This window comes from Cyrtonyx montezumae, unplaced genomic scaffold (genome assembly GCF_038088225.1).
Source record: "Cyrtonyx montezumae isolate F1298 unplaced genomic scaffold, pur_monq_1.0 scaffold_13, whole genome shotgun sequence".
Lineage (NCBI taxonomy): Eukaryota > Metazoa > Chordata > Aves > Galliformes > Odontophoridae > Cyrtonyx > Cyrtonyx montezumae.
Window position 1 is genome coordinate 27,974,152 of NW_027071859.1, and position 23,002 is coordinate 27,997,153.

A 23,002-nucleotide genomic window follows, 5' to 3' on the forward strand; every position below is an offset into this window, starting at 1 on the left:
GCTGTTGTTTCTATCAGCATATTTCTGAACACTATGTATTACCTTCTGTATCTGAGCAAAAATACCTTTCTGCTTTCCCACAGTAGAAGAAAACGTATGTTGAAATATGTCCCATTTTGGTCACTTTATTTGTAATAGGCGCTACCAGTGCACTGTTAAGTCACTTGGTGTTGTATCCATAGGATTTCAAAGGCATGAGCTGCTGCTTCAGAGCATTACATTATTTCTCATTTGCTTATCCATGTTAAAATCTTATTTACTGACAACTGAAGCACCCTAGACTTTATTTGCAGCTTGGACTGGAATTATAATTTCTTCATAAATCAGGCTTTAACAAATATTAAGATACAAGGTGTTAATTTGAAACTTTTTAGAAATTGACAGAGAAAAAATACCAGAGGAGATAAAAATGAAAATACTGCCTTTAGAGTTCATGCCAAAACTAAAACAGTGTTAGTTCTACTAAACAAGATTCAGATAATACAGTAGAAAAAAGTTAGCATCAATATTGAATTGGAATTAAACGGATATAATAAACGAATTAAAGGAAGCTCTAAATTTCAAAAATATCTCCTTACATCCATCCATCTGCAGAATTAGGAACCACTCAAGGCTGATCAAAGTCACTAAAGTCAGGCTTCTGAGCTACACCCAACGCAGCACAATTTTTCTTGATTTTTTTTTCTTTTGGATATTGCAGCATCAGAAAACAAAACAGATGCCTGCTGATTTAAAATTCTTGGTAGTGCTAAACACTTTTTCTTCTGTTCTCAATAAAAGGTTCTGAATAATGCTTTTAAAGGAACTTTTGAATTAATGGGCATAATACAGATTCTTTATAACTCAGAAGGTGTTTTCTGAAGACCTTGAAGTACATTTTTCTGAGATAGTCCCTTTGTGGGCACTATAAACTGTATCACAGACATTGCACAAGTGTATACTGCAAGGCGTACACATCCTCAGAATAAAATTTCAGAGTGTTTGTAGGATTAAAACAAGCATATAGCTGGAAGGGGTTGACCAACTCTTCAGCACTCTCAGTGCGTGAATGAAGGAACTAAAAAAAATTGACTTGGTGCTCCTTGGAAGCAGATTACCCAAAGATTCAGGAAACTTAGCATCTGCTTCGTTATGTTTTGACCTTCCCTAATTAAAAGTTTTAGAAATATTCACAAATCCTCAGTTTGCAATTTGACTGAATAAGTCATGATTTTTGGCTGCAAGATTGAGTTGACAAGATCTGTAATCTTTGGGTTTGATTCCTTATAATGATAGAAATAATTCAGGTAAGACACAGCTGTCAAATGTACAACTTGGCCCGGTTCTTTTTGTGTTGTATTCTTTTATGCTCTTATACCTTTTGAGAAACTTGTTTCAGCCAACAACAAATACCTTATAAAAGAATATGTGTGCAAGTCTACTCCTATTAAAAGAAGATCAGAAAATAAATTAAAAAAAATCTTTGCTAAATAATCTACTTTGTGATAGTTACTAAAGTAGAAGTCACATGGATTTTTCTTTCTCACTAGGTTCTCTTTAATACTGGTGTTCTTAACAAACAAAATAGTATCTCATTAGTTTACTGTGTTCACAATGTAACTGCTTCTTTAAAAAATGATTTTTAAATTAAGGTGTTTGATTCAAAATAAAATTGTGTTATTTTTGTGTAAGGAAAAAAATACAAAATATCCCCATCTTCTAGGCACAGGGGTATGGAATAAACATAGATTTTCAGTGTATGTAGTACACTAAAAGTGTAGCTTGGTAAAGCTCTGTGGATCCTTTTTCAATTGCTTTTAGTTACTCAGAAATTCATAGAAGGTAAAGAAGAATGATTTTGTGTTTCATCATTATGTTATAAAGCCTGAAGATTGTATTTGATAGGATAATCAGAGGTGTGGTTCTAAATTAGGAGCTCTGGGAGTCACAGGCATGTACAAGCACAGTCCCTATGTGACTATTACATGTCCAAATTGTAATTTGTATGTTCCAGTTTTCGATGGAACTTTGGAGTATGTCAGCATTCAGTGCTGATTACATGTGACAGAAAGGAGCTCATATCCAATGCAATTACATATTTTCAGTACACAACATAACCTAAACTTTTCAGTCACGTGGTGAATTCCTCCCATGCATTGCAAGAAACAGTCTGCCTTTGAGCGGCATAAATGGTAAAGCACAGGCCACCTTCTGCAAGGATTTAAGTTCTTAACTGTAGGCATCTGAAGTCAGTTGATTTGAAGAGATAATGAGCATTTTTGTGAGGCTTTCTGCATACATAGGCAGTGGGTAGTTTCTGAGCTGTCTGCTCATGGCTTAGATGTGGAGGCTGAACATCAAGCCAGTGTATACTTGTGTTATCTCCATAGGGGATTGGTCAGCATTTTGACTGTAGTGATTAAAACGTGCATCATTATTTATTCAATGAATTAGTTTTCTATTGTTTTTCTTGGGAATAGAGATGCCCTCTTGACTTAACTATAGAATGAATCATGACTGTGGCAGCAACCAGGTGTTTTTTGAAGACTGTATCAATGTACTGAGGACACAGAATCATAGATTCATAGAATAGCTTGGGTTAGGATAATCATCAAGTTCCAACCTCACTACCACAGGCAGGGTTGCCAACTGCCAGGTCAAGTACTAGATCACATTTCCCAGGACCCCATTGAACTTGGCTTTAAACACCTCCAGAATGGGCATCCGCTACCTTTCTGGGCAATCTGTTCCAGCACATTACCACTCTCTCTGTGAAGAACTTCCCCCTGAAATCTAATGTAAATCTCCCCTCCTTTAGTTTAAAACCATTCCCCCTTGTCCTGTCACTATCTACCCATGTAAAATGTTGACATTTACTAGTAATGAGTGGTCTTCTAACTCATGAAAATTAAGGTTATGAAGAAGGACAACAATGAAGTTGATATCCTGATTTTCTTTACATTTTTTGTGGGTTGATATGTGGCTTCTGTTGATTTTACACTAGGAAAGAATTGATGATTGCCATGAAATATTGATGAGGTTCCATGGGAACTGTGAGACCTAAGAGGTCTTTGATGTGCTTTTTTTGCCTCATTAACACACATTGTAACTGAGCCTAAAAGTTAACAAAGACGAATACAGAGATGGCTGCTGTGAGTGTTAATTAGATAGATCTAGTCTGTCTGTATAGGAAGCCAGTTCATACTTTAATTATAGATGCAGACCCTGAAAATAAATGTCTGAGTTTCCTAGGGATGTGCTTGAACTGCCTTATTAATTAGCAGCTGAATGTTAGGCTCAATTAAGTGCTTAATGTGGGCTGACTGGATGTTATCAATAGACTGTCTGCTTCTCGTCTTAAGTAACAGCTGCAGACCCAGTGCTTCTGGATTTGCACAGTGCACCAGAAGCACATTCTTTGCTGAATATCACCACTCTTCATATATAGTCTGGATTTGGGGAAGCATCTTGGGATGTTTTATCTCTGCTGTTCAAGACTCACTGGAGCAGCATGGCTGATCATATAGGATAACAGGCTTTCTTGTACGTTGTGCCTGTTTCAACAAAGTGATGTTTCAGCTTAGCAGCAGAGACAAGGCTGTAATTTCTAACTCTCACCAGTTTTGTGGGATTTCACTTGAAATCACAGCATTGCAACATCAGCTTTTCAAATGAGTAGCACTGATGATGATCAAGTGTTTTTAGAGAAAATATGTTTTGAAGCTTGCCTTCCCTTTATTTGGAAGGCATGCATATTGCGGTCTTAAAATCAAAACAATGTGTTAGAGCTTTACTCCTGATCTTGAATCTTGATCAAAGTCTGCAGAAGATTTCTCAAGAAAAGATTCAACCCAGTTTCTATCATGTAAAGTGACAGTGGCACACCTTTAAGTCCAAGACTACAGTAATCGAGCAGTTAATAGGAAAAGTATTTTATTGCTGATGGAATATGACTTTTTTAATTACTCCTTCAGGTAGAAGGTTTTTATAAAGGTAGAATTCTTTCATCAATTAGTTTGAATGAAATGGTAAATTATAATTGCAAATACATTTTTATCATAGGCTTAAATTCAAAATGTCTCTATGTTTTATAGAAACATGTTAGTAATGTTCAGAAGTAATGGTACTGTGAGCATCATGTGTTCTTAGAGCCTTACTATTTTTACATATTTCAAGTTTTTAAATTTAGAGCAGTGTTTGACAAGCAATTAAAAGCTGTTGAAGATGCACTAAATTGGTGATTTCCTTAGTAGAATTTTATTTGCTTCATAAGATCCTAAATCTGTAAAATACCACTTCTAGTAATCTTTGCCAGTGGAGAGAGTAATTTGAGTATAGATTTTTTGGGGTTTGAGTTTGTTTTGTAGTGAGAAAATCTCACTCCAAGATTATGAAACTATGCTGTCAGGTTGTAAGGTTTTTCTTGTTGTGTACCTGTTCCTGGAACTCTTCAGTATTAGTTCAGTGGAATTATTTTGTGTATTTAAAGAAATATGCACATCTCGGGTACTGAGTCTCATTTCTGGGATACTGCAATCCAAGAATTGCATAAGTAAGAAGTAAGAAAATAAATCATATGAGCATGGGATGACAAATTCTTTTTAAAATTAAATCTTTAATGGAGTATTTAGCCTCAGATATCAATAATCTAATGTTAATGTTGCTGGAATAAAATATTTTTAAAGTCCATTTGGGGATTTTTTTTTTCCATTTCATTTTAATTTGCATATTCTATTCTAATTCTGTCTAGTGTAGAGAAGCCAACAATTTCTGTTGTAAAAAACTTTGTACTGTTTTGGATTCAACCAAGGGCTAGCATGACGATGACTTAATGCTAACTACTAATACTTAATTTTAGAATTTAAGTCTATGAATTCAGTCTTTTTTTTTTAAAATAACTTGTACTTTCTTTCTTTTTTTACCTCCCCAATTCATGCTTTTTTAATATTTAAAATATATTTTAAAATTGTAAACTTTCTGTTGGGAATTTTGATTTGCTAGCTGCATTTATGCATGCCCAGTACTGCTGCTGTGCAGTACAGCTGGGTTTGCAGGACAATTCCTACATTCATTTTCTGAAGACGGAGAGAAAAATGAGCAAGCCTATGGCTGGGTACAGTGCAAGCAATCAGTTTCTTGAAATTTATGAAAGTTTGTAGAAGATAGGAGGGATAAGAGGGATAGAAAACCAGGAATTTGTGTGTGGGGAGGAGGAAGTGGTGAGGATGCAGTTTAGAATCAGGAGACGTGTTGTGAGGGTCACAGGAATTGAAGTACACAACTGAAGTGCAGACACCAAAGCCAGTAGCAGAAGGAGAAAGAGAATGGATGATGGCAGCAAAATGGAGGGGGAAGAACAGCTTAAGAGGGTAAGCAGATGGACAAGGGAAGATGAGCATGTGGGAGCCAAGACAGAAGAATCTTGCTGCAGTTAAAACTTTGTGGAGGATACTAGGTACAGGGAAGAAGCAGGAGGAGGGGCAGTGGCTTGAAGGTGGGAAGGAAGAAAGAAAAGGAGGGCTGGGAGTAAAAACCTCTCCGAGTACTTGGGACCCATCTCTGCATGCTGGATTTTGGTTTATTCCTGCCTGAGCATTTCTCTCCTGCAGAGAAAATAGCTGTGAAACATGGAGGTGAAGTGTTTGGGCCAGCTTATGCAGAAGGTAGTTGTTTTTTACTGGAAATTGGAGTCCATTATTGAAAATTGGAGAACTCCGCCACGGGTCCCAGCTTGCTAACACAGCTTAAGAGGGCAATCTGACTCCATCATTTTGTTGTACTTGCTACAGTCCTGAAGTCTTTTTAAAGGTGAAAGAAACTACTCTAAAAATAGAAATGCAAGATCTTAAATGTGAAGTTAAGCCTTCAAAATTCCAGAACTGTGGTAGCTAATGCCTTGTGGTGGTTATGCATTTGGTAATAATAAGCTCTTTAAAAATAGCTTGTGAATATGTTCTCACAGTTGCTAAGGTATTAAATATTTTATGCATTATAAATGGTTATATAACTTTCTATTTCATAATTAGCAGATAAGTATTTGTATTAAAACAGAGTCAGAAAAGTAATAAACCCTCTGTGTGAATGCACAGGTTTTTCTTGCTAGAAGCCTGCTTTCTTTGGATGTTTGTTGAATGCCTGCGTGCTAGTAAAAGAACTCGTCTTATAGTAATGTTATGGATATACATTTTAGATAACATACCTTCACTATCTAGTTTTAGGAAACATGTGTTTCCTAAAACTAGATAGTGAAGGTATGTTATCTAAAATGTACATAATAAATAAAATTTGTTTTCTAAAAACAAAGAGCATGGTGAAAGTACAAAGGGTATCTGAAATAAGTCACTGACCTTACTGAAATGAGGGCTTTTTACCCAGTGGCTTTTAAATGACCAATGCAGAGCTTGGGGACATCCTAAGATCTGTTCTGTAATTTTTTTTTCTCTGTAATTTTTCAAATGACCAAGGTTCTTTCCCAGAGTGAAGGTGAAAAATGCCTGAAGTGCAGGTATGGATATAAACCTTGATGAGAAGTAACCATTTCTTTCAGGCACTAAAACTAGCCTCTAGCGTGAACATTTAAACTTTCAGTTGTTGGAGTTTCTGTTGCAAAGTCATGTTGTATTGGTTCTGTTCTAGCCATTATCATTCTTCAGAGTCCTTCCCAATGCCATTTGCACCCTTTCTTTTTGTAAAGGAAATTCTGAATTGTGCTGCCTGATGGTCTTCTTACTACAATTTGCAGTTAGATCACAAAAGATAACAGCCAGTAGAATTGGTAATTTTTTGCTTCCAACTCAGACTTTCACTGCTATACTATGTTAAGTCAAACTGTGGTTTCCTTAGCTTTCCATCAGTTCATATGTATTCTACATGGTATTGAAGCCTTGCTGCTTTTTCTCCCAAACTCTGCCCATGGTTTCCCTTCTTGACTTGATGGGCTTATGGTGTTCAGGCCAGGTTTTATTCTTGGGGTACATAGTACGTAAGTTTGTCCCAAGCAAAATGAAAGATTGCAACCTCACCGTTGCTGTTGATATTATTTGCTCTTTTTGTGTGGCTCTTTTTCTTAGTAATCTGTGTATTCTCCTTCTCCAGCTCCCTCGTCCCTCTGTCTGTACTGGTTGTACTGATTAACTCTTTGGCAGACTCAGGAGTGTGGTCTACTGTTCTTTCCTTAACTGTAGCTAAGTTTTGTGGAGTATTCTCTCTTATGTCATCATTAGTTGTGGTCCAGTGTATATTTTATTTGTATGAGGGAGGAGGAGGGCTATTGACATTCATTGTGCACTGGGATATGTTCTGGGAAGTCTACTGGCAAAAAACTTGGAGTGCACAAGTAGTCTTGAAGTGTGGTTAATGAAAAGATAGAGGTTAAAATAATTGTGTTATTATACGCTTTTGTTTTTTTTGTGTGATTAGTCAATATTATTTTGAAACTGATATGTTGAATTTAATTTGAACATATTACAGTTTTTGTGTTTACTTCATCTAACTGTTGCAAACTGTTAAAATCCATGCATGCAAAAGTGAGTGCATATACATCTTTCTCTGTTTGAGAGATTACACATTTCTTTCTATTCATATTCTTCCAGGTGATTTGGATTATTACTGGCTGGATCCTGCCACGTGGCACAGCAGGGAGACATCTCCTATTAGTTCAGTAAGTAACAGGGAAGAAGAACATTATAAGTATGAACTGAAATGATTGCTGACGATTTCAGTTTGCTAATATGTATTTTGTTATTTTAAAATATATATATACAATGCGTGTGAAAATTAGGCTTCATGGATCATGGAAATTAAAATCAGAAGAGATTATTTTTTTATATATATATATTTCAAATCCAATACTCAGCACAAAAGAAGCAGTGAGTGTGATACTGATCCAGGAGAGTTTAGTAATATATTTTCTATTGAATTAGAAAGGGAAAGGATACTGTTCTATAATGAACCTGTATGTTTCATGCAATATATATGTTATGCTACAGAATAGAATTCATAAACACAATTCTTGGGGCTCTGGAATTTATAGCGACTGTCTAATTATATTATTAGCATTCTATTGTAAATAACTAATTGTATTAAACTTTCAGTTGTAATATACATTTCTCTGCAGATTTAGTGCATAGATTTTTTACATAATGGTTGCATTTTTATTTTATTTTTTAATTTCACTGCTTGTTTTTTTTCAACAGCATCCAGTAACGTGGCAGCCTTCTAAAGAGGGAGATCGCTTAATTGGACGTGTTATTCTTAACAAGAGAACAACTATGCCAAAAGAATCAGGTGCATTACTGGGGCTAAAAGTAAGTGTTACATGCTTCAAGTGGTAGATGAATGAAATTTCTGCTGACCTGACTGTGTAGAAGCCTAGCATACTAAGTCAGATAACTCTCCAATTACATGTAACTTGACAAAAATATTCCTTACTTTTAGTTAGTTTTGAAAGTTATACAGAAGATAATGAATGTAATTATATTTAAATATTCTGTGCATGTCTTCCACCCATCTCTGACCAAGGAACTGAATCATTTTGATTAAAAATATGTTTATTCAGCTTCCTGTCTGCCACATACATATTGTATACCATAATGCATCAAAAGAATTCTGCTTTTTCCATTTCAGTCGAGTAACCAATCTCATAGTCTACATAAATAAGTGTCATGGAAATGCAAATGCTTTCAAGATCAGTGTTTAAAATATCACAACTCAGAAACAGAAATTATATCCTGTGAGAATAAATATTTACATAAAAACTTAAGAAATTTTTAAAATTGCAGTTAATTCAGTTCTTAAAGTTAATATCATAAGTGTGATGTAACTCAATTCATGTAGTTTCCCAAATTACTCATTTTGTACTGGACTTAACAGGTTCTTGTCCCTAAGGTGCAAGAGCACATAAAAGGAGTACTTCTGGATACTGCTTGGGAGTACAGTGTTCTAGTTCGATAATGTCTTTCTCCATCGATATTTTTATTAATATGGAGCTCCAAAAATGCCTGAGAAAATTATTTTAGGTGTCATCCACTTCCAACTGAGAGCAGCAGAAACAAGAGAAAACAAGAAAAACATTCCCATTCATTTAGTACTGAGTCAGCTTCTCCTTGCATGTATAGTTATCTGATAGTTCAAGCCATCACTTGTGATCTAGGTTGCTGACTTATTGTGGTGGAAATTAAATCAGGAAAGATCCCTGTGAATTTGGTAATGGCATGTCACTTACTCATCTCAAAGTGAGAGAATAACAGCTTCATTCTACTTAACGTCTTGTAGTCTTTAACACCAGGCTGGTTTTTGCATGCAGCAAGAATATTTTTCTAAATATGTGAGAAGAAAGTTAGGCCCCAGTAGGAAACACAGACTGGAGGGCTTCTCTGTTTTTTGTTGTTGTTGTTTTTCTTTAGTCTTTTTATTTATTTATTTATTTATTTATAACTTTGTATGATGTAAACTAAGCTCCAGGTAACACATTCACTGGTAAACTGGTAAACTTAGCAGATTCCCTTTTGGCAAACCTGTTGGCAGGTAAGCGTCTAAATCTTTTTGGGTATAGATGAAAACTGACTAGTAACCATGTAGGCAACATTAAATAATACCTAATGAACCACCAGACCACTGTTTCATTTTGTTGTAGAACTCTACGCAGAATATGCTTGACAAAAGTTCTGACTTCAGAGAATGAGATGGGTAGAGAGGATAGCAAGTCAGCAACCCTGCTTCTTTTGTTTTGTTTTATCAAAAATCGAATCTACTGAGAACATCTTTTTTTCCCCCCTTTGTTTACCCATCTGTATAACATGAAGTCTGCTTCAAAACAAAACACCATTCAGTTCTGTTTAATAGAAGACAAAAGTTGCTCTTCTGTCCTCTTATATGCTTGGATGCAGTCCAATTTTTTAACTATAGAAGTGTTCTTAAGAGCTATTTACATTTGTTTGCTATTAGTGTATTAAGTGTATCTTTAGTTGCATCGCTAATGGTGTTTTGGGGATTTTTATACCTTTGGTTTGATGTTCACTTGCAATGTTTGCATACATATGATGTATGTTTGTGGCTTGAAAACTCACCAATTTATGATTATCCAGGTTGTTGGAGGAAAAATGACAGAATTAGGACGACTCGGTGCCTTCATTACCAAAGTGAAGAAAGGTAGCTTGGCTGATGTGGTGGGGCATCTCAGAGCAGGTAAATCAATCAATTACGTACAAAATACATTGTCTTCTGAGTTTTTGTAGTACATTTGTTAGTTTATATCAACATGACTTCTTTGATATGCTGATATTTGGTGAATAGATAAAAATACTGTAATGTTCTTCCAGAACGCTACATTTTCTTACATTTCTAATTTATTAGTAACTTCAATTATTTGAGTGTGTGAAAAAAATGCACTTCTGATCTGTGCTGAAGTGTCAGGATTGAATTTCACTGGTATGTTTTTTTTCTTATCTTGGGAGATGCTTTTTACAGTCTGCCAAAGCAACATAAAAAATTTATGAAACTTATTCATTGTGTCAAAAACTCACTACAATAATTTTATTCACACTGCAGTATCACCTGAAGGGTGGACACAGTGAACACATTGGACATTATTAATCCTTCTTTCAGCAGGAATTGTTACAAAAAAAATAAATAAAAGGAAAAGGAAACCATCTCAAGAAAATGATTGTAAAGTGTTTACTGTAAATATTAATAATTTGTTGCTCACAAAAGTAAGTGACTGCACTGTTGACACTTTCCAAGCTTTACTTCTAAATGAAGTAAGAACTGTACATATAGATCAGTTTTGTGAACTACTTTTTAGAGGTTTATATTCTTATCGTAGCCCTGAACGATTTTCCTGCTTTGGAAGTGTTGTCTTAAGAAACAAAAGTCTAAATGATGCCTTTGTTGGAATCTAGAAACTGAGATGAGAACTGTTATGAATTCATGATAATTACACGAACCAAACAGTAAAGAAATAGAGAAGATGATGAGTCTCTTAAAAATATCCTACTTTGATTTGGCATTTGTTATTTATTCTTTTCAAGTTGATAAATAAATTGTTAGTAGCACCACTTATAACAGATTTTAACTGCGGAATGTAATTACTGAAAGTTACTTTCTCTCGCTTGACTAATCCTGATTTATCTGGGTTGAGATATTAGACAGTCAAAATTATTTTTAAATTCTAAAAAATAATTTTAGAGGCAAAGTAATTTCAGAGGACCAGCTAAGCAGAATTACACAGTTTTGCCCGTGCTTTCTGAGTGGAGGTCTGTTCTTCCTATTGTTTAGGAATATTACACAGAAAAAAAAAAAACAATACAGATGAGTCAGGAAAGCTCAATTTTTCAACTTTCTCAACAGCCTTTCAATTATTTCAACTATTTGACTAGTTCATAAACTTCTGAGTAATTGCACAAACCTCATAAATTTTGACACAGTCTTTCATCAGTAGCGGAATAATCCTAAGTGACAATAAGCAGTAGGAGCAAACTAGCCAAAAAAGCAGAAAGAAACTTGTCAGAAAAGTAGCGGGAGGTGTTGGAGGACAGTAAGTGGAACTTCAGTCAGCTGTGTGTACTTGCAGAAAATCATGTTCAGTGCTCTTTTAGCAAGACTGTAGCTGGCTGACAGGGAAGTTGTTGTTGCTCTCTGTTCAGTGCTTATGAGGTGGACAGTCGTACACGGTTGGTGCTCTTCTAGTGCAAGAGAGAGACTGGCAAAGTAGACCAAGTTTTGGAAAGGGACACAAGGTTGATTAAGGGTCTGGCCTCTACAATGTACGTGAAGCTCAGAACTGTGTTTGTTCTGGCTGGTCAAGAGAAGAATATGAGGGGATCTAATTCCTGTTTTTTCCTGGCTATTGAGAGATTCTACAGGGAGCCCTGAGAACTTTGTTCTCAGAGGTGCACAGTGATCACAAGAGGAAACATACTATTTGGAATAAGGCAGCTTTAAGTTGTGAACACTTTGATTCTCTGTGAGTATAGATTCTGAAACAGCTTGCAGGGAAAGGCTTTCTGCATATGCTTCCTTGGAGTTATTTAAATCTCAGCTGGTCAAGTCCCTTAGCAGCCTACTCTGTCCTTTGAATTTGGCCCTACTTAGAACAGGGGCTGGGACTAGTTGACTTTCAAAAGTGACCTCCAGACTGAGATACTATTTTAGAATTCAGTAGAAAATAATTCAGATCTTGTCAGTCTAAGTATGAAAATCGTCTATATCTTGCATATCAGTAAGTGGAGATAGAATGCAAGACACATTAAAATTGGTTTATAGAGGCATCTTAGATATTCTGTTGTAAACTTGCAGAAGTGATTCCTTACCCTGTAGGTTCTGCTAGCCAGCTTTGTACAGGTATCTTCATTTATCCTAAGTATCTGCAGTTTGAGCTACCTAACAGTTCCTCACAAGAGTGACTTAGATTTCTCAGCACCTACAGTGGGACTTCAGTCCAGGGTGCTTAATTTAAAGAATGCCAAAATGCTTTGATAGCTACTGGGATCTTTTGTGGAGTCTCTTCTTAAAACATCAAAATGTTGTCTGTTTGGGAAAAAGGAATGACAATCATTGAACTTAGAAGCTGTAGCTGCGTATTTTGGTGGTTAGTAGTTTAGTTTGGACAGTTTTGCTTTAGTTTATGAACAAACATGGGTTTTATCATTTAACGTATGTCTCCCCAGAGAGAGGCAAGCCAGCAGCAGTATGGTTGTTCCTTGCTTAATCTGATAAATGCAAAATTGATACCAAGAAAGAAAATAAGGGCATTTGTGGTATCAGATAATGGCTGCAGAGTTCTGGCTATTACATAGGATGAGATGTGAGAGTATAAGATTTACCTTATAGTTCCTGCAGTTTAATTGGATATACTGATCTTTATTAAGAAACTACAATTAAAGACTTTTAACTTTTTATAATATTATTAAAGAGTAATGCAGTGTACGTATTATTAAAATTCTGGAAGTGACAAGCTGAAAAAAGACACTTCTCTAAATGCCTTTCACATCAGGTTTTGGTTTTTCTTCTTCCCTAGCATCCTCAGAAGTAGTGATTTATTTCTTACTTTACTTTTTTGTTCATTTGATACAGACAGTGAAGACTTCCCTTTTTGTTGAGAATTCAAAGTGCATAGTATATGAAATGTAATGAAAAATCATGGTTAAGGTTAAATGTTAGATATTTGTTTCCAGTTTTTGAAGGTTAATTCTTTTATTATTTATTGTCAGCATTTATTATTGTCAGTTGAAGTTACTGTTAGTAAAACTTATACTATGTCTTCTTCAGTAGACTTTTATTATGAAGCACAGTAATGTTTCCTGTATTACCTCTTAAGTACTTCAATTTTGCAGAAGTTGTTTCTTTTATATGCTTTTATGATTAAGTTGTAGCTGCATTCTGTGATATGAGCCTTGATAGTGTCTCAAAAACCTTTTTCTTGGTTTCAACACAGTTTTTAAATTTACTTTGTGCAATGTAACTAAGTTACATAAATTTCATAAATATGTTATGCTTTTTTAGCAAAACTATATAAAAATGAATTAAAATTTTCTTTAAATTCAAGGAGATGAAGTTTTAGAATGGAATGGTAAACCCTTGCCTGGAGCTACAAATGAAGAAGTTTACAACATTATTTTAGAATCAAAGTCAGAACCTCAAGTTGAAATTATTGTTTCAAGGCCTATTGGGTAAGGCTAAATACTTACTTCTTAAGTACAGTTATTAGTTCTACTAACTGAACTTCTAAAGGGGTTATCTGTGAGTTCATTATTTTTTATCTTTGTGTAATGGAATCTTGTGGATCCTGTATGTAAAATCTGTTTCTCAGGCTTTTATTTTCATTGAGAATAACTTACATGATAATTTGTTAGGAAGCACGAGCAATCATTGAGCACTGCAAGACTTGAATTATGTCAATGCTAGTAGGATTTTAAACAGGTTTTCTTTAAAGAGAGGAAAAAAGAAATACAAACTGCTTTAACTGAAAAGACTGTATTTGTCTTTTAATGATGCTGTCAGAATAAAAAGTTGAAACAAAAATACCTTCACATTAACTAATGCAGTTTGTTTCATCATGAACTAATGCAGTTTGTTTCATCAAAAATTACTTTTTTTTCAGATTTATAATGTTTATTTTTCATAATTCCATGTTTAGAGTTTAGTGGTAACAGCTCTTGCATTCTTGATTTCTGAATTAAGGCTTGTAAGGATCATGAAATCTGTTTGAATTAGTAAAGCAGTGATGTTGGCCTTGCATTTGTCACAATTGTTTCACAGTGTTATTTTACACTCCTTTCCCAAAAATGACAATATTGGAACTGTTCTGAGTGATGTTACGGGATGGAATTTCAATCTTTGCGTGAATTCACAATTAGGTTGCAGAGATGAGTCACATGGTTTACAATAAAAAGTGACTCTAGTCCAAAAAAAATTGTGAAAGGTTTAAATCTATCTGTAGCTTCCTGGAGATCACAAACTCACTGTATGTGTCTAAGTACCAGTAACCTGTAGGTGGATGGTGAGCTGTTTCCTCATTAGGAATGTGTGATTCTTTCATTTTGAACTTGCTAAATTTAATCCTAATTAGAAATTTCATCTATCTCAAATATGGCAGGTTTTTATTTTGAGAAGCAGAAAGCACAATTCATTTTGCTTCTAACTAAAAGATTCTTCTTTTAGCTTTGTTTTATCAGCTTTTGATGTTTAGATTGTCCGCACTGTGCAATTGTAGATATATCTTGCAACTGAACTCTTCCTTTTTAATGACAGTCACTATTAAGAGTATTTGAAAATATTTAAATGAAATGAACATTTGTTAGTAATCTTGATGACAAATTAGAGCTTGATGCAAAAATAGTGGTTGATTAGGGCTCAAATTAACATCCAGAGTAAAACAACATGGAAGTAGAAACCTTATTTGACATTCTTTACTCACAGGTAAATTAAGAGACATCCCCGATTAAAAACTGAAATTCAGCCCATTGTCCTAATGATTTAAAATAATCTGTCATAAGTGAATTTTTGAAAATTTAATTTTTATGTTTAAATCAGAAGAAAAGAAGTATTGAACTAGACTTAGACTTCATTTCTCAATTGATCTGTACAACTGGATATGAAAAAGAAACTACTGTATTATGTTTTTAAACAATGAGCTTTAGTTATCAGTGTATTTGCAAATGTCATGTGTCCTTAGACTTTCATCTTGATTCTTAAAATGACTTATTATCTTTATGAATTCTATAGATGTAGAGACTTCAAAAAATGAAGTACAATGTGACCAAATTCCAGTAATGTGCTTTTGGAAAAAAATCCAGTGGAACAACTGTTGAACTGAGGCCTAGAAAATAAAAGGGCATTCAAAAATAAAGATTACTTCTAATTTTGAATTGTGACTCTTGCACTAATGAAGTAGAAATAGGACCAATAAAATGGAATTTTTTGCTTTGGATGGCCCATACATATTTCTTTCCAGACATAAGCAAAAGCAGAGGACATGCGATTACACCTTTATTTTGAGTCTTGGTATGGAGATGGTTACATGCTATAATAATTCTATCCTTTTAGAACTGTGTCCTGCTTGGATTATTTTTTCTTCCTTTTCCGTTTCCAGTTCCTTTTCCATTTCCTTTCCTTTCCACACAGCCATTGTACAACTAAGAAAATCCTGATGTTAGTTAACAACAATGGCAACAACAACAAAAACAACAAAAAAAGAAGTCAGAAAACCAGTAACACCACATACTGCACATCATTCTTCTTTGTTTGTTTTAATTGGTGGATGATTTGCTTTGGATTACTTTTTTTTTTCCCACTAGATTTTACTTGCCTTGTTATTCCAACTTTGTGCTCATTTCAAATTCGTGGTAGTGAATTTTACTTAGTCCACTGAATCTAGTATAGCCAAGATTTGTGTGTACTCTAGATTCTGATTCATCAAACTTCTAGCTGCTTGATAAAGCATTAATTGGTAATCCATTACACCTAAAATTCCTGTGAGGGAATAGGTTCCCGAAAGACCTGAAAAATGATATTTCTTCTACATAATTTAAGTGTTTTCATCTCTCAGTATTAATAATGCAAGTAATGTACCAGCACATCTAATGGTCTCTTTTTAAAAAGTCCTAGCATATTGGTTCTAAAAAGCCTATATTTAATATGGTTTAGCTTAAGTAAATAATAGGACTGTAGAGCCACAAATTAGACGACTGCAAATTACAAAATTGATGTCTACACAGTTTGCTTAGTCTTGTAAATTTGGATTTTTGTGTCTATCAGTAAATGTAATTTTGAGTAATGGATAATTGTAGGGTGTTTATTAGAGAAAAATGTGAAATATTCAATACAATTAGCAGATAAAGGCATAGCAAATGGTATAACCACAACAGTATCATAAAAACTCCATAGAAACTAATTGACATTAATGTTTGTGATTGCAGACACAGGGTAGGTAAGAAATCCTTTAAAATTAGAAATAATGGGTTGGCATCTAAAGATGAAGGGGGAAAAATGAGCTATGAATATGCATACCGTGGTGGAGGCTGTTAATGTAAGACAGCATAGACTTGGTGGTACTCTGTTTGAGAAGCAGTCTGGTATGGTAACTGTCTCTTGTGTGTTCAGGTGAGCTCCTATGGGATAGTGCAGGTAAAACAGTTTTTTTCTTTATTTGTCTCTCATTTTTCTTGTCATATGCAAATTATTTTTGCTTGGATTTCCACAAATAATATTGCCAAAAATGTTATCTCCAGTGTGATTCAGCTCCTCTGTGCTACTGTACTTTAGTCTGAGAGGCTGTGCCTCCATAAGAAATCAGACAGTTCTAGATTTCAGGGAGTTATTCAAGTAATACAATTAATATAAACTGCAAATCAATCCTTTTTGTTGTTGTTGTTGTTGTTGTTGTTAATTATTTACTTCAGCTAGTCTGGCTTTGATTAGTTAAAATCATTTATCCTATTTCTTCTGAAGATCTTTTTTTGTAATTCATGTCTTTCTCCATCCACCCAGGTATGTAGATTGAATTTTCCATGTTGAAATGTTCCTTGCACTATAAGCCCTCTTTAAATATTCTAAATTTGGTACCATTATGAGCAATGCTCCGTTGCAGAAGAGAGTGTTCTTATTTCTAGCACAAGAAACTATTACAGAATTAGTGTCATACTGAACAGAAAGACCAGTTGGAATAAAGTAAATAAATATTTCAGACTGATGAAAATTTCCTTGGAAACTGAAGTGAGAACATGCTAAGAAGTCCACACTGCAGCCCTGCTGAACAGCATGCCATGTGTTTAATTGTGAAGTAGTACTATGCCATGTTAAGAGCAAGTAGTGCAGTTGTATTTTGATCAGTTTGAGGATATCACGTTGCTCCTTACTCACAAAGTCAAGGCTTTAAGAACTTTCTTGGTTAGCACTGAGATGCAAGCTAATGCAAGACATTAACTGGGTGCTGAAGTAGGTTTTGTTAAATCATATTCACCAGAAATTTAAAATGCAGAACATGAAGAATAAATTTAAGACTAGTTGATTGGACAGTGTTATAATCCTTTTCTGACTTAAGTGTCTGTTTCTTTGTCATAAGTAGGATTTATATATCTGGAAATCTTAGTTGTATTGACTTCTAAATCATTATGGTAACATTTCACTTAACAGAAAAATACCTGAATACTTCTCAAATGCTCAGCTTTAGTCTTAACATCTTTAAATATTCTTCAAAAATACTACTTTTGCTTAAATTTTGGATTAGTACTTGCAGAAGAAAGTAGTTTCACGTGAATTGCTGAAGAGCTTTGTTTTGATTTTCTGTCATGCTCCAATATAAAGGAGGGAGACGAGGTTCTTAGATTATGTGTATACCCGGCGTGAGATTAAGAAGCAACAGTTCAAATGTTGGTCCGACCAGTTTATTACCAGTATTGACCAGGGAGATGGGGAAGGCGAGCGATAGGAAAGATAGGAAGGAAGCAAGGATTTGTACCACGCGGGGAAAGTCAGCAGCCAGGATCCCAGGGGCGGTCCGGTTGCAAGCGGCTCCGACGGTCCGAGGCAGAAGAGCAGGGGCGGCAGAAGCGGGGAGAACAGCAGCAGCGACGGGCAGCCCTGAGCAGCAAGCAGCTGTCCTGGAGAAGCGGCACCGGGTCAGCACAGGAGAAGCAGCGTGGGGAAAGTCCAGGAACAGCGTCAGTCAGCACCGGAGGGGCAGCAGCGAACAGTGATCAGCTCGTGAGGGTTCAGATGGTAGAACACCTCGAAGGAGCGGCGAGGTCCAGGAGAAAGCAGCATGTCTCAGGCAGCAGGCACAGGGAGTGCAGCAACAAGGATCAGCTCATGAGGTTTCTGATGGAAGAACACCCACCATCTCATGGTGGTCGATCCCTCTTTTATCCTCCATTTCTCTTGCCCACGTGACAAATCCCGTGCTAGGGTGCCAGGCAAGCATCTCCTGTGATGGCTATCTCCCCATGGAGATGAGTACCACACAAAAGAGTGTTCAGCGGCCACTGAGCTGCAGCTTATCTCTCTTTCATTGCCCCAGGACATGCCCATCAGCTTGTCCCTTAGACAGAGGATTTCACAACCCTTGCCCAGGACTTGCTTGGAAATGTTCGGACATGTTCATCAGCAAACTTTGAGGCAATGGTATAAAATATTAGTCTCTTACATTTTCTTGTTCTGCTTTTCTAACATTTGTACAAAAACAATCATTTCTTGCCTTTGCAAAGTATTTTCAATGATTGCTGAGAACAGTGCAGAACAAGGTTCTGTCATTATCCAGACTGTGATGGAAAAGTAATGTTGATGGCAAAATTTTTATAGATATGTATGGGTGTAACTGGCTTGATTTTGTTTCGGTGTATGTGTTTGATGTTTCTGTGTTGAAAAAATTCCATACCCAGTTGTAACATGCTGTAATATTTTTTAGCTTATGAAGAAATGTATTGTGGTTTTTTTTGTTTAACATTTCTAATGTTACTTGGTTTTTCTTTTTTTTTTATTGTAAGACATTTTCATCAGTTTCATTCTATGAACTCCTTGAGACGTTTCTATAAAGATTACTAGTGAGTTAATCTCTGTCTTGTGTTTAGTTCTTAAATGTTTCTTCCGAACAATAGTTGAGTGCCAGTAGCTATACTGCCATTTACCCCCTTCTTTTCGTGAAACCTCTCACACTTTAGATTGTGAAAAGTGTAGAGCCCATCCATCATATTTACATTCTAGCACTCATATTGTTTCATCTTCTCCCTTTTAAGTTTGAAGTAAGAGTTAACGTTGTTAAGATTTTCATGAATCCCAGTGAAAAATAGTGAGCTGATTCAAATACTTTTCTTTCCCCATAATCCATTAGAGCAAAAAGAGAAACATATTTCTAAAAATGGATCTCAGAAACTTCTTAGCTACAGAAGGTTCTCTCCCTTGTTCCTAATTATTTGTGTATATTCATGTTTTAGTGATATTCCTCGGATTCCTGAGAGTTCTCATCCCCCATTAGAGTCCAGTGAGTACACTCTTTGTTCCTTTGACTGAGCATGATCTTGTACTCTGTACAGTCATTCTGGCTTTGAACTTTTGGAATGGTAAGCACTGGGAAACTGCATTGTCTTGAAGTTTTTATGTGAAAATAATCATTACCTCAATCTTGTGTGTTAAATTGTAAACAATATAGGTTTGATTGAAAGCTATATACATTTCAAACACTAGCAGGATCTTATCACGTTCTTTTGTGTCTTGTACTGGTATCATATGGGTGTATAAGACATGCCCCAAATTGTCATTTACTTGTCCTAGGGTAACAGAGGAGACAAGTAGAAGGTGTTACCAAAAGTACAAAAAATTGGTGCTGGGATTTCACCTCCTGCGCCATCCAACCTAAGTCCAGACTTTCTGCTTCTCTTTAACTTATGGAGAATACAGCCCCAAAGTGAAAATTTTGTGTATGACTCTTCAAAAGAAAGGCTTCCTTAGCTATCTCATTTGAAGTGTCAACTGGGTTGCGTGAGGGCCATGGCTTCCAGCCCTTTCTTATTTGAGCCTTGTCTGAGGAGCAGTGAGAAACTTCCTTGGGTCCAGCAGGGCCACCAAGCCTGATATACCGCTGTGCCAGATGTCTGTCTTGCTTATCTTTGAATATCTCTGAATTTTGCTTATCTCTGAATTCTCAGGTGTTAAAATCATGTGTCATAGACTACTATAAAAATAAAATAAAATATATTAAAAAAAAGGAGAATACTCATCAAAGATTTCAGCTGTGCATTTTATAAGGAGAGAATATTTTATTGAAGGCATTTTGTGTCAGTGATAAGAGGCACTTTTTAATATGTTATTTAGAATAAAAGAAAAAATGTCAGATTTAATCTGAGTTAAGAGTATCTAGACTGTCTTTTCCTCCACCCTATTTTCATCAGCTTAAAATATTTCTGTATACTAAGACATTAATTCTGTGCAAAAAGACAGGCTTTATACAGTTCAAAGAAAAATCAATTCATATTTTATCCAAATTTGCTTTAAAATTTCAGATGGAAAGTTCATGTGTTTCTTGCATATTTTTAGGTTCAAGTTCTTTTGAATCTCAGAAGATGGAAAGGCCTTCTATTTCTGTTATTTCTCCAACCAGCCCCGGAGCCCTAAGGGATGCACCACAGGTCCTACCAGGGCAGCTTTCTGTGAGCAGATTTTATTTTTCCTAAGTTAATAATGAATTTTTATCAGGTGTTGGTCCCTCAGCCCTCTGCCTTCCCAAGGTCTGTTGTGAACTCAAAGGAAATGGCTGTTGTTAGTAAAGACTAACATCTTTCAAATGCGTGAGTGCACATTCTCTGTAATCAGAGCAGAAGTGCGAAGTTGTCTTAATGCACGAGTGCATGCAGTAATTTACACTGAGGAGCCCATGAACCTGCCTTGCAATTATTCATGCTGTACTTGCAGATAACAAGCACTGTACAACTGTACCTTCTTTACAGCAGCACTTGAAGAGCTATATGAAGTTACACTGTAGAGTAATTCAGTTTGATTTAGGTGTACATCACCTGCTGGGATGGAATTCACAGTAATGCTAATTGAAACTGTACTTATTAAATACATAGTGAATACTTAGACTTTATTATTATATATTCTTCATTTTTATATTGATTATTAGTTTCTGAGTACACAGCAGAATCAAAAATTCTGTTATAATCCTATTAGGAAAGAATTTAGCTGTATTTTATTCTTTCCCTTAGAACATTTATAATGTGACAGATGAGAGTAGGTAGATTTCAATCATGCTTGAAGTTTAGCTGCACTTTAGCTTCCTACTTAGGTGTAGATTAAAAACTGTGATACTAAGACAGTGCTGGATTGTATGGACTCACGAGTGAGTACAATAAGCAATGCATTATAATCAGGTACCACCATTTTATTCAGCTAGGTGAATACGTAAGTCTTTGGCATAGGCCAACGTATTTCATTAATAGATTTGTAATCATATGTATCTCTTGTCTCTTGGGAAAATGAACTACTTCTACTTTGTAGTTAATATGATGCAGTATAAAAATGCTATTTTTTTAATTTTCGATGTTTTTTTCTTATAACTTGTTTCATGTAGGTGAAACTGTGGTATGACAAAGTTGGACATCAGTTAATAGTAAATGTTCTACAAGCAACAGATTTGCCACCAAGAGTAGATGGACGGCCAAGGAATCCCTATGTAAAAATGTATTTTCTTCCAGACAGGAGGTAGTATTTCAGTTGAGAAAAGTATTTTGTTATGTATTGGATCAATTCTTAAGTAAATATTTTTTAGTTACAGAATTCTTTTATATGTTACATGTATTTTTTTCCTAGTTAGATTAATTATTAAATAAATGCACTAGAGATTTTTAATTCAGTATCAAATTAACTCTGGGCATTTGAATTGAATGCAATCCACTGTACAGCAAATGCTTTTGTCTTTTAGGCATTATGAGATCAGAAAAAATGAAACCAGTAAATGCTGACGAGTGTATTGCTTTTTGTGATTTATTTCTACAAAAATGATTTACAACAAACCTTTGTGTTTCAGTGATAAAAGTAAAAGGAGGACCAAAACAGTAAAGAAAAGTCTAGAGCCAAAATGGAACCAAACTTTTCTCTACTCGCATGTACATCGTAGAGATTTTAGGGAACGAATGCTTGAAATAACAGTATGGGATCAGCCAAGAGTACAAGAAGAAGAGAGTGAATTTCTTGGAGAGGTGATCACATTTATCCTGAGATTGATATTTATTTTTTAATTCATAATGGAATTACATATTAAAAATTAAATTAAAATGTGACATTTTTTGTCCTAGATTCTTATAGAGCTGGAGACAGCACTTTTAGATGATGAACCACATTGGTATAAGCTACAGACACACGATGAATCTTCACTACCTCTGCCTCAGCCATCACCTTTCATGCCAAGAAGACATGTTCATGGTGGAGAAAGCTCTAGCAAAAAATTACAAAGTAGGTCCACTCTTTCTTCTTTTTCTTTAATTTTCAAAATCCTGGTTATGTTGTAATGGTATTTAGTTTCCGCATACAAGACAAAAATGCTATTATGTAGTCTGTAAATGTAGTAAAGTGTATTGCAAAAAGAGATGTGACAGCATATGTCAGTATTTCACCTATGATGCATAACTTTCAAGTTCATGAAACCTACTGGAATTGATTGATTTTCACTATTGAAATAAAATGGGTCAAGTATTTGTTTTCATGAACCTTATTTCAAAAGGAAAAATGAAGTCCATGTTTACTGGATACTTTTGTAATAATTAAAAGCTTTTTATTAAAAAAAAAAAAAGAATAAGCTTTGAAGCCTTGCAAGTTGTAAAAACACTTTTCATTTAAGATTAGTTTTATCAACCAATGTAGTTTTATATATGCATACCATACAGTCAGATGAGAAGTGAATTTTAGCAGCAAAGAGAAATAGTGTGCTTGTATTTGGGAGGTATACAAATTGTATACCTGTTCTGAAGATTCTGATTTTAGGTTTGTATGATTCACACCAAAAATATCAAATGCATTAAAATATTTGACTATTGTA

The 23,002-nt window shown here is 35.1% G+C and overlaps 1 protein-coding gene across 6 annotated transcripts in view; it reads left to right on the forward strand.

The window, feature by feature from the left end:
• The window catches only part of RIMS1 (regulating synaptic membrane exocytosis 1), a 287,610-nt gene that overhangs the window by 150,322 nt on the left and 114,286 nt on the right, over positions 1 to 23,002 (forward strand). For all 6 annotated transcript variants that reach the window (XM_065730886.1, XM_065730887.1, XM_065730880.1 and 3 more), the window contains 9 exons: positions 7,572 to 7,639; positions 8,175 to 8,285; positions 10,065 to 10,164; positions 13,523 to 13,646; positions 19,407 to 19,453; positions 20,506 to 20,618; positions 21,539 to 21,669; positions 21,995 to 22,166; positions 22,263 to 22,419. In XM_065730886.1, coding sequence (XP_065586958.1) covers positions 7,572 to 7,639; positions 8,175 to 8,285; positions 10,065 to 10,164; positions 13,523 to 13,646; positions 19,407 to 19,453; positions 20,506 to 20,618; positions 21,539 to 21,669; positions 21,995 to 22,166; positions 22,263 to 22,419 — 1,023 coding nt within the window. The remainder of the gene's footprint in view (positions 1 to 7,571; positions 7,640 to 8,174; positions 8,286 to 10,064; positions 10,165 to 13,522; positions 13,647 to 19,406; positions 19,454 to 20,505; positions 20,619 to 21,538; positions 21,670 to 21,994; positions 22,167 to 22,262; positions 22,420 to 23,002) is intronic.